Source organism: Silene latifolia, chromosome 5, assembly GCF_048544455.1.
Source record: "Silene latifolia isolate original U9 population chromosome 5, ASM4854445v1, whole genome shotgun sequence".
Classification (NCBI taxonomy): domain Eukaryota; kingdom Viridiplantae; phylum Streptophyta; class Magnoliopsida; order Caryophyllales; family Caryophyllaceae; genus Silene; species Silene latifolia.
Window position 1 is genome coordinate 83828973 of NC_133530.1, and position 16858 is coordinate 83845830.

Here is a 16858-nt window from a genome sequence, read left to right on the forward strand (position 1 = left end):
AATTTAGAGGGTCTTATACGGATATTACCCTACAATATTTTCTCCATTGTTCCTCCTTATACACTTGTACAAACGTAACTTCCGCCCTGTTCAATTTTTTTATACCAAATTTTTCTCCAATACATAGCATAGTCTCTTATTTCAATTATAATGTAAACCCCAACCTCATCTTCTTCATCATACTCAACTTTCCTTCTCCATTTTTTTTCAATTTAAATCACCCCTCTCTCCCATTAGCATCCATACATCCCTCTCAACCACCATCCTCAACAGCATTGTCAACCACCATTCACCACGGCCACCCTTAATTCGCTGTCGACCACCATTCTCCACCTTCTCGTCCTCTTCTGTACAGTTTCATCTATAAAATAGAGGTCACTTTGACCGCCGTGGCTCGCTTTCCTACCATCCACCACCGCAACTGCATCTCGAGCATCCTCAAACAACCTCTTTGTCGTCGTCATGTACCCCTCCACAAACAATTGATTTAAATTTCTAAAACCTAGATCCCCAAATTCGGGCTTGGGGTCGTTGGTGGTGACATTACGACGGTCGAGTGTTGGGCTTGGCTGTCCGTGATTTGCGAGTAAATGGTTGTGATGTTTGATTTGCCGGTGATAATAGATTAATGGTAGTGTGTATTCTTTTTTGGTGAAGATTAATGGCAGTGTGTGTTGGGTTTGTAAAGATAATAAGGGGAGTAACTGGCTAAACAAGTAGCCGGTTACCCGAGTATAATCCGAGAAGAAGGGGTTAATAGTATAGTTTATTGTGAGTTAAACTAAATTTCAGAGTATTTTGAGAAGGGAGGTAATAGTTTGTAGTATTCATGTTAAATAACCCAAAAATAAAACCTCAACATTAAAATTTTATCATTTACTTTTATATTTTATTGTTGTTAATAAATTTACTCTTAAAATAAAAAGACAAAATTTAATGTTTGTTAGTTTAATGTTTCAAATTCTTTTTACTTTTTTTTTTTCTTTTATAAAAGACGGTGATGACGTGGCTTGCTAAATCTCTATTAGAAAGGAGAATGGTGAATTTTGGTGCTTTAGATTGTCTTTTTATATTATTTATTATAGATTTGAGAAGAGTTGTAACTATATAGATAGTATTATGAATAATTGATTATATTATGTAGTATTTCTAAAATTCCTGCCTATAATAGGTAGTAATTTGCCATTTTTCCTTTACAAAATAAATAATGAAAATCAAATTCATACGAGTAAAATAAAGAAAACCAAAGTGTCACCAAACTACAAGAAAATGCATGGAAATGTTATTATGAACATTAGCCTTTTTGAGAACCACCACTCTTTTTATTTTTATTTTTTTGTGAGATAAATCTTCACGCGTGTCTTCCTCTTGGACCGGTGTTAGTTATAGTAGTATTGGGGAGGCTCATAACCGGAGGACTAGGATGTTCGATCGCTACAAGTTAGATTATATGACATTGTCTTGTATTTTGTAAAATTGAAAAGACCTCAATTGCATGTCTTGTAAGCTGTAATATCTTCACAAGCATAATTTCCCTTCGCTCAAAACTCATGACGAGTAAGATGTTTAATACCATGTTAGCCTAGCCTTATCATTCCACCTGGATCTTACAAACGAGATAATCGGGCCGGGTTAGTTGGGATTGGGATCATTTTGGTTTTGAAAAAACTCAAGTCAGATTGGGTCGGGTGTGAATATAGGGTTTTTGGGTCATTATCGAGTCTCCTATTATCAAGTTCTGTATGGATAATAATAGAGTTTGTAACAATAAACATTTGGATTGGTCATATTAATTCGAGTCAATTCAAACTATGAGTCATTCTCAAACTTGTTGCTTTGGTGTTAGGTTGGGTTGTTCATGTCAGGCTAATTGCACATTTGCACCATCTCTAATTCCACTTGAAGCGGATTCAAAACAACACTCATATAATATCATTTTAGACCACCTTTTATTATTTACCGTTTTAATCAAAGACAAATAAATAATCAGGACAGACGAAGAGAGTGTAATTTATCGTTAGTAGCCATCGCTCTAATTTATCTTTTTGGACCCGTCCGATATCATAAACTGACCTATAAAGAATTGCCAGCGTACTAGTTTTGGTCGCAGTACTAACTGGAAAAAAAACCCTCAACTGAAAAAGCGAAAATTAATTTGGGTTTTTTCAGGTGAACTGAAGATACTAATTTCACAAATTGCAACCACATTCATAACCTAAAAGATGAGTATGATGTCGATTTGGCGGCAGATCACAACCAAAAGTTTTCAATCTTCATCAACACTTCCATCTCCATCACTTTTTCCGACTTCTTCCAGATTCTTTTCCTCTTCTTCTCCTTATGTAGGTACTGCACTAAAAACCCCCAAATTCATTCAATGTTTAACAGATTTTGGATATGAATTTAAGTTTTTGATTGATTTAGGTGATGCCCAGTTATTTTATCTCGTTTTTGCTTTAAGGGTTTTTATGGGTTTAGGGTTTTAGGATTATCTGTGAAATTTCCACCCATTTTTGTTTAGAAATCGAGTTTTGTTGTTTTTGTGAAGGATTTATTGTTTCAGACGGACTATTTCCGTCTTTCCAAAAAGACGGGATTTTGTGACCATTTTATGCTCAAATGTAACCACAATGGTCCGGCTAGTTTGACTACTTATGACATTTGGTTGTAAAATGTTATCAAAATCCCGTCTTTTTGGAAAAGACCAAAATGGCCTGTATGTAGGGAGACCAACTGTTTATCATGTGTAAATGTTATTCATATGGTTTTTACGATTAATCGTGCGTAAGAGTAATTATATGCATACAATGATGACTCAATTCGTCTTCTTCTTGAGGTAAGTGTGTGTTGTTGTGACTTGGGAGTGATCATTGAGGACTGAGGAGTGTTTTCATTTCTGGCCTAATCGAATTGTGAATTGCTCTTTGACTTGATGCGACAGTGAAGGTGGGGATTCCGGAGTTTTTAAGAGGGATAGGGAATGGAGTGGAGGCTCATGTGCTGAAGCTTGAGACTGAATTTGGAGGAGACCTTCACAAGTTGCTGGTCGTTCGAACACTTAAGCTGAAGAAACTTGAAATTCCTTGCAAACATGTAAGCATTTGACATTTCATTTCTGTGTGCTTCTTATATGCGCTTGGTTTTGTGTCTTGATGTCTTTGCTTAAAGGAAACTCCCAAGTCCATTTGCTAAGCTACTCACAGAAATTTGTGTTTCAGAACTGTATGTTTATGTGGTTGCCTCAATGCGCCCCGTACATATTTCTTTGGGATTTTTCTTTGCTAAGTTTTGTCAAGCTACTTTCAGAGGTGCATTTATAAGATGATTGGTTATATCTCTTAAGCATTTCTGGATTGCTTCTTTGCGCCTATTTTCAGTGTTATGGATCTAAGTCTTTAACTGTGGCTTCAACTCTTCAAGTGTAGGAGATATTTGAATTTACATTTCCCTCTCTTTAAATGTAACCATGATCATTTAGTTTGGAAGTGTTGACGTACTCGCTGTTGGAACCTTGGTCCAAAAGTCTTTATGCCTTGATCAGACATATAACGACATTTGGAGTTTGTAATATTAGGAGGAATATTTCCTATAGAGGACGAAACAGCAAAAGTCACCCCCGTTTCTTTATGATAGTAAGCAAAACTTGAAAAAGCAAAGAGAGGAGAGGGAAATTGACATTTTAATCCCACCCTTCTTTTTCATGATATTTAGCTTGAAGGAAACTGTTGAATGCTGAGTTGTTTCCAAGCAAAAATATTTGGAGAAGAGACTAGGAATCTGCAAAGTTCTTTCCGTATATAGCCGTGTAATACATTTTTGCAATTTGGGTACTGGCTTTTGAAATTGAATCAAGTGAAGGTATGAAATTTGGGAATAAAGGAGGAACCAGAGACGGAGTATTTTGGAAATTAGAATCCCCCAAGGCAGAGGAAGCCAGCAAGTTAAGGAAGCTTATCACTGATTTAGTTAGCTGGTTGCGCTAATTTTGTTTGCCATATCGGCCCCCCTTGAAGGCTGGTTATCTGTGCCGTCGGTCACTTTGCTCACTGATTTAGTTAGCTGGTTGCGTTAATTTTGTTTGCCATAATCAAGATGATATCCAGGCTTTAATAGTCTCCATTTCTATGGTTGTGGATTCTGTAAACTGCTTGTCATGGTCTTGTGGTTCTAAATTTTGCAGCTACGTTAACTTTTATCCACCAGCATCTCAGCCCCCACCGCACCACCACCACCGCCTTTTTTTTAACTGTAATAATCCAAATATATTATGAACGCTGTGACATTGCTCGTTTGATGGCATTCTAAAGAAATGAATATCATATTGATTATGGAATGTGCCTTGCCTAAATCTATTAAGTTAGTTCAAAGTATTTGGAAAGTATCACTTCTATTGATGCTTAAAGCTGTGGCGTTGAGTAGTCATGTGAAACCAATAATTGGTATTATACTATTATCAACTTCATATTGTATTTCAGCACAGTTGATTTTATGCTGATATTCCCTTTTACATTCTAGAAAGCAAGATATCTGTAACCTGTGGAGGCTCTCGTAGTATATGATTGCTCCCTTGATTTCATCGGTTTCTGTATGCTTTCCAATGAATTTGAAAATTTTAAAAAATGCAAAAACTCATTTCGAATGGAGTATGAATGTATGATTCAATGTTGGAAGTAATGTTTGAAGTTATCCGTAACGTGTGGTTTGTTATACAGAGGAAGCTGATACTGAATCATGCCCATAAATATAGAGTTGGACTGTGGAGGCCTCGGGCAGATGATGTCAAAAAGTTTGAATCAACTTAGAGCAGCTCTTCGTCAACGTTACAGGAAGTCTCTGGTCATGTACTCTCGCTTTGAACGATCATTTTGCTTGGGAATCGCTACGACTTTGTTTTGTTTGTAACCTCAATCCTCACCAACCTTCAAATTCCCACATTCCTAGAACAACGGGGTGTGCTTGTGTTACGCTATTTTCCAATTAATATTAGCATCAGCTACAGAAATGTGGTTTGACACTCGTGCCAAAATTTTGTCTATGCATTCCCTTCCCCTTCCAACTTCACATCCTTTGATCTTTACTTTGTTTCAATGTTTTGTTCGTGGAAGTTAGTTTCTTGTATTTGGGTTTCGTATGTTAGGGGAAGTGTTCCGAGACGGTTTCTGGAAGCGGAACATTTCAGGGTTGAGGAAGACCTGATGGTGTTTTTGTGCCGTGGGTTAAGAGTTTTAGAGAGGAGTTTTCTAGGATTGATTGTACAGCGAATACAGCAGCTATTGCAGGATTCGTATCCACGCTAGAATTTAGCAGCATACAATCAATTATTATAACTTATAAGACGGTCTATAATAATGGTTAATATTACTGCTCTGTAGATATTACTCCGTAGTTATTACCCGATACGAAAATGCACAATTAAACAAGACAAGATGTACATGAGCAGTAGATTATCACATTAAGCAATGGTATTAGACGGAAATTTAATCTCCTGTAGGATTGTACCGTATTTGCTACTCCGTATATACGAAGTATGTATACTCGATTATAATTTAGGCAGTAGTTTCCATAGTGAACTAGGATTCTTATTTCCATAAAATATTAGGGTATCCTAACTACCGTCACAAACAAGATGGACTGTTTCTTATTTTATTAAGGTAGGGTAGGACTACTTAAGCTATTTAAGCAGGATTGTAGGGAGTAATAATACATTAACCCTAAATAAAAGTACAAAAGCGTGTAATCAGGATGGCCTTTATACCGGATAAATACCTGAGTAGAATGGGTTCGTATTCCGTAAAATTGCATGGATCGAAGGTTGAGGTGAAGGTAGTCGACGATGCAAGATTCATAGAGGCAAACATCAAACGACTTCTGTCTAGCTTAACGATCCCTAGAGTCATATCTATCGATGCTAAGCAAGCAATTTACGATGATGGCGGCTCAATAGGACACGATGTCTTGGTTCTGTGCGGCAACTCGTTTTGCTTGATTGTCCAATTGCATGATAAATTTGGTGGTAATATTGACAATTGCATGATACCCAGAGTCTTGAATGATCCTGAACTATGTTTGGTCTCCAACCATGATTCCATGAATGTGCAGCAGTTGGCTGCTAGGGTGTTGAAGAAGCCGAGTTTGTGTAGGGCAAGTTTAGCCGAGATTTGTAGCGTGGTTGGGGTTGACTACCATGCTAGCTCCACCGCCAAGTGGCGGTATACAGTTGAGTCTCTGTGTCCGACCGTCTTGTCCGAGGAACAAGTCAAGGTTGTGATCGCCGATGCCTATGCTTGTCGACAAGTCGCACGCAAGCTCTTAGCCTCTCTCTAGTTTTTTACGCATTTTCATAGGCTATCCTTTCTCGTGACTGTCAAAAAAAAAAAAAAATTTACGTAATAGTTTTCATTATACAAAATTCGATTGACAACATTCGTTATGTTCCTATTTTAGGTAATTGTTTTCATTATACAAAAATCGAATGACAACATTCATTTATGTTCCAATTTTAGGTAATTGTTTTCATTATACTCCACATATTGGATTTGAATCAAGATTGCAGTGATCAGTACTAGCAGGAATAATACTCGATTATAATAATTTGGATTTAAAATTGAAACGATAAAGTAAAGACACTGATAATATAAACCAGAATACTCGATTATAATAATTTGGATTTAAAATTGAAACGATACAGAAAAGACACTGATAATAGAAACCATGAAACTGAAAGTATTTCAATTAAATAGTAGCTCGCCGAGCCTAAAGGAAGCATAAGCATCAATACAAGCATACTGAATTTGATCCATACTAAGCACCTCAGCCTGCCAATCACTCAAAGTCACACGCCTAGACTTGTCCATACGAAACCCGAGTAAATCGAAAGCCAAGTCCTTCAATCCAGAATAGTGAAACCTGTCTGGCCATCTTTGCATTGCAGCAGCCCCAACATCATCAGTCCTGAAACACTCGAGTCCGTAGTCGTTCTTTAACTTCTGAGCATCGTTGGCCACACCGACACCAACAAACGTAAAGTAGGAGGTAGAAAGGAAGTTGTGTAACGACTGAGGGATGTAATCGACGTAAAAGAGTTGCACAATTAGACACTTTGTGCCTACGCAAAGCTGAAGTGTGGCTGTTTTGCTCATTGATTGGATTTGGTAGGGCCTCCACTCGATGTCCAGCCCAATTACCTGTAAGGTTGCCCAGATGGTGGCCGTGGTTATCTCGTTAACCCATTCATTGATAGTTGAAGCGCTTTTTGTTACAGTCGTTTCGATGATTTTTCCGTCAAAGGTAACATGGTACTTGTCACTCCAGAAGTTGTATGTGATTGAGCCAGACATTGTGGTGTTTTTGGTTGCTACACTTTTCGCTTTTTTGGACGGCTTCTTGGCAGTTCTTGCATTCTTGAGCAATTTATAGGAGTAATTAGGGTATGAATAAGTAATTTATTTTTTCATATAATACCTTTAGTTTTGTCTTATATTTAAATCTTGTTTAAAATTTATTTTTTTTATTAAATTTATTTATGTAAATTATATCTAAATTTCGTTGTAATTTTTTTTTTTTTTTTTTCTTTTTTGCTTGTTTGGGTATGAATAAGTAATATTTTATTTTATACACACTGGTTTAAAGTTTTAATTAAATTGGTTAATATTTTATTTGTTTAAATTTTATTTTATTTTTATTAAATTTTTAAATTAAAATAAATTTTTTTATGATTAATTTTCATTGTAATTTTTTTTATGAATAAGTAATTTTCGTTGTGTCTTTTTTTATACACACTATTTTAAAATTTTAATTAAGTTGATAAATTGATTAATATTTTATTTGGTTAATTTATATTTGGTAATATCTATGTCGAGCCTCTATATATATATATATATATATATATATATATATATATATATATATATATATATATATATATATATATATATATATATATATATATATAGACTGGACATGTGACAGGATAAGTTAGTGGTGTAGTGGTTTAGTTGATGCTTTCTTTACTAAGTATCTCGTGTTCGAATCCTCTTGTGGGTTTTTCTTTTTCTTTTTGGCATAAAAACATGGACTCAAAAGATATACAAGAAAAATAGTCATTGATTTTGATTGATCATACATTATTTGTTTAAAGAAGTCAGAAGATATATTAAAAAAAATTCATACTTTCTATTTACAACCTATGACTATAATTAGTATATTAAGAATTTGAATATTGTGACCTAAATTGTGGAGTCTGTTGTGATTGGGAGAACGTCGGAGTATTTTGTCACTGTAAAACGTGGAGTATTTTGTGTACCACTAAAGCCACTCATAAAGGATGAAGCATCATTGTTTGCAACATGTCGGGTTGTGTTCGTATTTGGGGGGAGCGTAGTGGTCGTCGGATCATCATCATTTGTCTTTCTCCTTCTCTTTGTCTGTCTTACGATACATCTTCTGCCATTTCCTCGCCTGTCGGGGGGTCTCTAATGTCACCTTCTTGTTGAGGTGTGTTTATGATAGTCTCCCTAGGTCGTAGTCTCCTAAGACCCCACATTTTTTAGGAAACTCCACCTGCCGCAAAGGAATCTATAGACCGTATCCCAGCATGAGCCTCCAACTCTTTGATTAGTTCATCGGTTCTGCTATTGTAAATGGCAGAAGACCCTTCACTTTGCATAGCCAACCTCTTAATGTAATCATTTTTCACCGTTATCTCAAGAGACATTTTAACACGTTCTGACTCATCCGGGTTATAATAGCCAACCCGAATGTTTTCGTATCCTCTAACCAAATCCTTGCGCCAGCGGTCCAATATGTATTTGTCTGGGATACCTTTTACGTCCAACACATCAAGACACTTCATGATATGGCGATATAAGATACCTCTAAATTCAAACATCTTACAACCACATTTATACTCACTAGTTATTGTGTCAATACTCACTTCGAAACTTCTTCGATCTTTCTTCTAAAATGCTTCTGTCACTTTTGATGTGGCCCTAAACCTCTTGATGAAACCCAAACTATTTGGAAGAGTTTCGACGTTGGTGCTTATACAACCATATACCTAAGTTTTCACCTCTCCGAATTTACTGTTTGTGTAGACCTTACTAAAGATATCCTCGAATAATATCAGGGGATCCCATTTAAGTGGGCACTTAATGTCTTTGGTGTTATTGATTTTCTCGTCCTCCACCTTTTTCTCTATGGCATCCTCGTACTGCTTCATGAACTGCATCAGGCCGGTTTCTATGCTCATGTACGTTTTAATAAATCTGTTTGTTTGTTCACTCCTCTGAGTAGAAGACATACCCGCAGAAAGTGTTTATCCAAAAAACAGGCATCCACTGCTGTCTCATATCCCATGCACCCCTCAACCATTTGTTGCGTCGCAAGTTGTATTTTTCTATGAAATCGTCCCACATATCTTGCAGTTCCTCCTCCGTGATACTCTCGTGCACAAGCGTACGCAAATCTCTGCCAATCTGAGGAAATTGTGGGTGGTCTTTTAAATTCTTATCCGCGTTTTGAAGAATATGCCAAAGGCATAATCTATATTTAGTCTCCGGGAACACTTTCTTGATTGCCCCTCCATTGCTTTGCATTGATCAGTTAATAAGACGGTCGGAGCTCTCCCCATACATTCCATCCACTTCTCAAACACCCACTCGAATGACTCGGTGTATTCGTATGAAATTAAAGCCGCTGCATATAATATTGTACTTCCATGATGATTAACTCCTACGAATGGACAGAAAGGCATCTGAGACCTGTTGCTTAGGAATGTACTATCGAACGACGATGGGTCACCAAAAGCCTTGTACATGGCACAGCATCGTGCATCAGACCAGAAAATGTTCAACAATTTATTATCCGCGTCCCTTTCAACAGCGTAGTAAAAATATGGATTCTGTGCTTTTAAGCCCTCGAAATAATTTAAGACCTCTTTAGCGTCACCACGAAAGCTACTTTTGCGACGTTCGTTGTTGATGAAGTTTCTCGCGTCCTGTCCATTGAAATGTAGATTATGAATCCCTCCAACCTCCCTAACTAATGTGTTGAAGTTCCGGGTAATTGGTATGCCAGTTCTGTCGTTCAACATCAACCTATTCTTGAAATATTCGCTTATGTGCCTATAATTGACATCATGCCGACTAACTTCAGGATTCAAATCGTGATTATGTACCAAATCACAAGTACAAATTACAAATTTCTCAGTGTCGTGATTTAATTTCCCAAATACATACATTTTACATGGTGTTATACACGAGCTTTTTCTTCGTCGTATTGCCCTCTGAACACATAAGCCTAATCTTGTTCATCATGTGGAATCGTGGTTCTTTATCCCCAACTCCGTTTCAACGTACCCCATGCTCCTTGAAGGGAGCCAAAAGTTGGCTACTACGAACATGAAGTTCAAACCCCGTCTTATAAGCGTAAGTAAAACAGAAAGCGGCAAACTGTTCCCCTGAATCAAATTCCGCACCAACCGTAGGCTCAATAGCTGGTTGATTGTCTTCATTACCTTCCAGAACATATGCTGCATGCCGTAACAATTCAGTGGCTGTGTCATTCTCTTCAATGATTTCGATTTCTCCCTCTTCCTCGATATACAAAGCATTTAAATCAAAACTATTCGACATTTTAAAATGATGAAGGTTGTTTTGAGAAGATGAAGGCGATGGTGTTGATGATAACTTTGACTATGGAAGTTGAAAGGTTAATCTCAATTTACTTTTAATTATTTTTAATTTTTACTCGTATTTTATTTTTAATTATTTTTAATTTTAAAAATAAAACCTACTATTTACGGTGGAAGTTGGAAGGTTTTCTCCCTAATTTACTTTTAATTAATTTTAATTTAATAATTAAAGTAACTTTGTTGAAAATTTCCCGCCAACCTAATTCTACGATTATCCATACTCCCTATAAAACCCTACGATTTATTACTCATATTGTACTTTTTTTTTCAACTACAAAATCTTTCAAATATTAAGATTATGGGTGTCTTGCCGTCACCATATTGCGACCCCTCATTTGTAACAACCCTAGAAAGCTATGACAAGTTGTTCAGTAGAGATCCGACGCTCTTAATTGGTGAGGAGTTCATGGAAAGGGTGATGATCAATCGTCATAAATTTATTGATCTTGCAGCGCTAGATTGGGTTTTTTACCTGGTTGTGACACTTACCCAGTCGTTCCTAGGCCAAGAAGGCCTCTTACAAGGAAAATGACATCTAAATTGTCTACTGGGCGTATCCAACTTACTTCAGAAATAACAAATGTCGTACTTGACATTCAAGCTATTCTAGATTATTTTGAGATTGATAATCGCGACGTAGAAGGTGAATGGATGAACTATTGGGAGATGGAGAGGGATTATATCATTAGAGCTGGTGTAATTCCAAGCCACCTATGGTGCTTTCTTGTGTAAAATGTTTAATTCGATCAAATAATATTCAAGAATTGTTATGACTACTAGCATTTGTTTTTATTTAATTTTAATTAAATTTATATTACTTGAACAATTTAAATTAAATATATCTTACGTAAACAATTTAATACTAACGATCAAATTTCAGAATTTAAAAACTTTTCTATAAATTTGGTTATTATTTGGTTAAGATATCATGGGATAAAATTATAAAAGTAACGTTATCATATCATAAATTCGGTTACTATGGACTAAAGTTATAAACGTAACGAAAACGTAACTATCTTTAATTTCTATTTACATAAAAAAAATCGATTAAAGAATATTAAAAGACATATTTCATATATTAAATTAATTAAAGAAGTACTCATTGTATTGGAATATTGAAGGACAAAATGTCATTTTCTAAACATATTAATTTAAAAACAACTTCCAACTTCTTAAACAAAAAATAATTAATTTCAATTTATTAATTAAAATAAAATGCGTGGCAATTGAAACGACACATGTTATTTCATTATCTCATCTATAAATACACATTCACTAAACGCAAACCCTACTTTCTCAAATAACCATTTCCCATTCATTTCTATTTTCCTTCTCCGTCTCTTAAATCCCCAAGCTGTAAACAATCCTAAATCTTTAAACTCCAAACTTCTTTCATAAAATGGATTGGAACATTCGCTTAACAATGATACACATCGCGAAGAACAAATACTACATCCGCCGCTTAGATGATATAGAGATGAAGATCAACGACTTCCTTGATAAGAATCGGGAGATGGGCATTAGTCATGATGTCTTGTCGGAGGCAGAGCAGTTGCAGTTGCATGCAGATTATGCATCTGCTTTACGAGACCTCCAAATAACAAAGGAGGAGAGGATCATTATCATGGAAGAGAATGACTCCCTTGAAAATGTTATTGTTAATTATTTTTCTAATTAATTTAGTATGTATGTATGTATGTACCCAAATCCACAATTTTTCCTATTTGGGTATTCATCTCGGTTTGTAAGTTTTTAATTTGTATAATATTTAAATTATATAAAATGTGGATTTCTAGTATTTTTTATTTATGTACTTTTATTCAATTCCATCTCTTTTACTTGTAAAAAAATATCTTAACCGTTAAAATTGATTTGACAAAATACAACACAAAAAGAATAACGAAATAAACAATTTAAATTGATTTGACATAATACAAACCATAAAGAGTAATAAAAAATGAACAATTCAAATTTGATTTGACTAAACACAACTTGAAATGACTAATGTTGTTGCGTGTAAGAAAAACCGGCGGCATGCATAAAGTATTTTTTTTTTGGCAGCTGTAAATAAAGACATACCTAACTAGACATGGCCTCACATGCGAGGTCATGAGCAATTTTATTATAAGACCTGGGAATATAACTAAAAGCTAGACAGTGGAAGAAAGAGGCAATAACATCAACGTCAGCTAGAATATCCGCAAGGCAATGGTGAGGCCTCTGAATCCCTGCAAGAGAACAAATAAGCGTAAGACAATCTGAAGAGACTTCCAAGTGACGAAACCCCCGATCCACAGCCCACTGCAGTGCTTCATAAATCCCCAATCCTTCTTCCTGTAAAGCGGATTCAGCTCTAATACTTCTCCTAGCTGTGAAGATCACCTCCCCTGTACTAGACAAAACAACCCACCCTATTCCTGCATTATCTATTGTTTTCCACCCAGCATCAACCATAATCCGCAAGTGATCACAAAAACTAATCGAACCCACAACACAGATAGGTTTACTTTCACAAACCCATAAAAATTGATCATCCTGCCGGCCCAGACCAATAGATCCATTACTTGTACTCCCAGACTTATTCGTTTCCAAGGCCTTATCTGCCGTTGCAACAATTTGATTCCATTGATTGAAAAACATTTTCGGGTGAAATGTGGATGCTTGAAAAAGAACACGATTTCGTATACTCCATAGACACCATATCGTAGCTAAGAACCTGACCACACGTTCTGCTGAACACTCCTGCTTATCCAAATAATAGATCCTGTCAATAATCCATTTTCCAACAGGTAGATGCGATCCATTCGAAGCACTAATCCCAATATCAGATGAAGCCCGCAATCTTCGTGATACAGGACAATCACGAAAAAGATGTTCCATAGTTTCCATAACCATACTACCATTGTTACACATCTTACATACCGTAGCAACTCCCATACCTCGTCGTGCAAAGTTTTCGCCCACTGACAGTGAGTTAGTTATAATACGCCACACCAAAATTTTCCACATTTGCGGGCTAGGTAGTCACCACAATTTCCTTTTACAGAAAAGGCGTCCATCATCATTAAGCCTTAAATGATCCTTTGTAGTTCCCTTAGAGGCTATAAAAGCACCAAACAGAACCCCATATCCACTTTTTACACTGTACTCCTCGTCATTGTTGTGCAGCCAGCAAATTTCATCATTCCTCCTCAATCGGCCAATCGGAATAGCGAGTATACGATTGGCATAATGATCAGTAAAGATTTGTCGAATTAATGTTTCATTCCATATTGAACCAGACCCACTTTGACACTGACGCCTTAGATCATTAATTGTTAAGTTACAAAAATCCACATGCGCTATCGTCAAAATCCCATCATTCGGTTCAGGACAATCACCACCAACCCACTTATGCAACCAGACATTCATTCCTGAATCCAAACCTGGCTTCCATCCCACATGATGACGGACAAAGTCAACCCTCGTAACACACTCTTTGCTCCCCATTATAAGTTAGCCTCACTATGTTGTGCTATATACCACCAGATATCTCTTGTCCAACCAATTTTTGTCTGAACATACGTGCAAAAAAATAACCATCACCACGTAATATTCGCCACACATGCTTAGCCAGCATCACCTCATTTAGACAAGCAATATTTCGAACACCTAGCCCTCCTTGACTTTTTGGTAAACTTAAGAATTTTTGACTACACCAATGAACAGGTTGCCCCTTCCTACGTCCAGCCCACCAAAAATGTGACAGAATAGAATTAATTCTTTTTGTCACACTTACCGGCATTTTAAACACCGATAGAAAGTAATTGGAAATATTTGATAGGACGGAAGAAATAAGAGTCAATCTACCCGCTGATGAAAGAAAAATTCCATTCCAGGATGTAATACGTTTCATTACCATATCAATAACACCCTTAAAAAGTTCCCGTTTTGATCCTTGAAAATCCGTCGGTAATCCTAAATATTTTCCCAAACCCTTATTATCCTTTATCTTCAAAACTTTTAAACCTTGGCGAGCATTCCTTAGAGTAGTACTTGGACTAAAATGAATTCCGGATTTATCGTCATTCATAATCTGACCCGAAGCCTGGCAATACCTATCCAAAATTCCTTTTAAAGTTTTAAAAGAATTCCTTTGATCATGCAGAAAGAACACCGCATCATCCGCAAAAAACAAGTGAGTTAATGGTTGTACCCCATTACACAGACGAATACCCTTCAAAGACCCATTAAAAATCGCCTTATCCAAACTACATGAAAGTGCCTCCATACACAATACGAAAAGAAAAGGAGATAAGGGATCTCCTTGCCTAAAACCACATTTTGGATTGAATAGTTGTAAGGGTACCCCATTAAAAAGAACGTTGTACGAAACCGTTGTAACATAGTTCATAATCAACTTGACCATTCATTCCGGGAACCCAAGTCTCTCAAGGACCGCTTGAAGGAAATCCCATCTCACCCGATCATAGGCCTTACTCATGTCAGCCTTAAAAGCAAAGCGGCCATACTTTCCTTTTTTATGTGTGTTAATCTTGTGTAGAGCTTCATGTGCTAGCAAAACATTATCCAAGATATGTCTTCCAGGAACAAAAGCATTTTGAAACTCCCCTACCAGATAACCCATCACCTTACCCAGTCGATTAGTAATACATTTCGAAATAATTCGCATAAACACATTACACAAGCTAATAGGCCGATAATCACCCACCCCTTCAGGACTATCACATTTTGGAATCAAAGCAATGAAAGTTCGATTTAGTTCCTTGAGAACCATACCCGAATTAAGAACAGATAAAACTGCCTTAGTAACATCCTTTTTAATTATATGCCAACATTTTTGGTAAAAAATAGCTGGAATACCATCCGGTCCCGGTTATTTAAGCGCACCCATTTTAAAGTCAGCACACCGAACCTTTTTAGCCGTGAATTGTCCATTTAGACTATCAACATCATCAGCAGCAATTGTTTTTGAAAAATTACTCAACAGATTCTCCATATTTTCCCGTCTAACACCTTCGTCCGTCACTACTGCCAGATTATACAAATTAAACAAAGATTCATGAAAAGTTTTCCCAACAAGCTCAGGATCATACACCCATCATCCATCATTATCATTTATCCCAAGAATAAAATTCCTTCCCGCCCGTCCTTTAACCCAATTAAAAAAAATACTTAGTACAAGTATCACCCTCCACCATCCACTTTAATTTCGCCCGTTGTCGCAAAAAAACCGCTGTTGCTCTTGAAAACTCCCGAACCTCTTCATTTGTTTTTGTATAATAGTCATCATTCCCTTCCGTTACCGCCATATCCATTCCCCGTTCTAATTCAATATCAAAATCCTCCCATTTCTGCTTCCAAACTAAGCGCTTGTCAAGAGCCCACTTTTTAACATAATGTCGCACTCTCGACAATTTCCTTGCAACACGAAACGACGGATTGCCCCAAACATGATACCGCCATACGTTCTTAATGAGAGCAATACAATCTTCATGGGTTAAAACCCAAGCATCCAGCTTGTAAGGTTTCTTACACGTATTTTGCGTTACGTGTAAGTCTACCTCAATCGGTGCATGATCCGATATTTGTATTGGATAATGTTTTATGCCCGTATTTGGAAATAAAGTAAACCACTCCCTCGATCCAAAGGCATGATCAATCCTCTCATAAACCCTCTTTACTCCTTTCCTATTATTACACCAAGTAAAACGTGGTCCTTTAAACGGAATATCAACTAATTGATTATTGATCCTCCACAAATTAAAATCATATGCTCCATCTATAGCCCTTGTATTCATACTCAACTTATCACATACATATTCAACTTGATTAAAATCACCCACAATTAAGTATGGGTACTTGAAAGAGACAACATGATCCTATAAATCCTCCAAAACCGTTTGACGTTGTAAGGAACACGGCTCCCCATAAAAGAGAACAAGATACCACAAGAGACCATTATATTTTTACACAAGAAAAATGATGAAGTTATTACAAGCATAGACCGGATTAAACTTAGCCTCCCTTTTCCAACCCACCCACAGGCCCCCGGAGCTTCCATTGGCGTCGAAGCCAACATTATTTATATATCCAAACGGCCTAAACAAAGGGTTAACACTACTTGCATTACACTTGGTCTCAATTAGGAAAACAAAATCATAATAC

General features: G+C 36.6%; 4 protein-coding genes across 4 annotated transcripts; 1 reads left to right on the forward strand and 3 right to left on the reverse strand.

The window, feature by feature from the left end:
- The first annotated feature begins 2103 nt into the window (after positions 1 to 2103).
- On the forward strand, positions 2104 to 5026 carry LOC141657678 (uncharacterized). The gene is made up of 3 exons (XM_074464980.1): positions 2104 to 2346; positions 2942 to 3093; positions 4713 to 5026. The coding sequence occupies exons 1-3, from the start codon at positions 2223 to 2225 to the stop codon at positions 4800 to 4802; spliced, it is 366 nt and encodes a 121-aa protein (XP_074321081.1). The 5' UTR covers positions 2104 to 2222; the 3' UTR covers positions 4803 to 5026.
- A 1702-nt stretch (positions 5027 to 6728) lies between these two features.
- On the reverse strand, positions 6729 to 7337 carry LOC141655647 (3'-5' exonuclease-like). The gene has a single exon (XM_074462718.1). The coding sequence runs from the start codon at positions 7335 to 7337 to the stop codon at positions 6729 to 6731; it is 609 nt and encodes a 202-aa protein (XP_074318819.1).
- Positions 7338 to 12769: 5432 nt separating this feature from the next.
- On the reverse strand, positions 12770 to 13699 carry LOC141655648 (uncharacterized). The gene has a single exon (XM_074462719.1). It carries the CDS (start codon positions 13697 to 13699, stop codon positions 12770 to 12772), a length of 930 nt encoding a protein of 309 aa, XP_074318820.1.
- A 1399-nt stretch (positions 13700 to 15098) lies between these two features.
- On the reverse strand, positions 15099 to 16491 carry LOC141655650 (uncharacterized). Its single transcript, XM_074462720.1, has 3 exons — positions 15873 to 16491; positions 15606 to 15721; positions 15099 to 15506 (listed from the first exon to the last, which is right to left on the reverse strand). The coding sequence occupies exons 1-3, from the start codon at positions 16489 to 16491 to the stop codon at positions 15099 to 15101; spliced, it is 1143 nt and encodes a 380-aa protein (XP_074318821.1).
- Between the last annotated feature and the right edge of the window lie 367 nt (positions 16492 to 16858).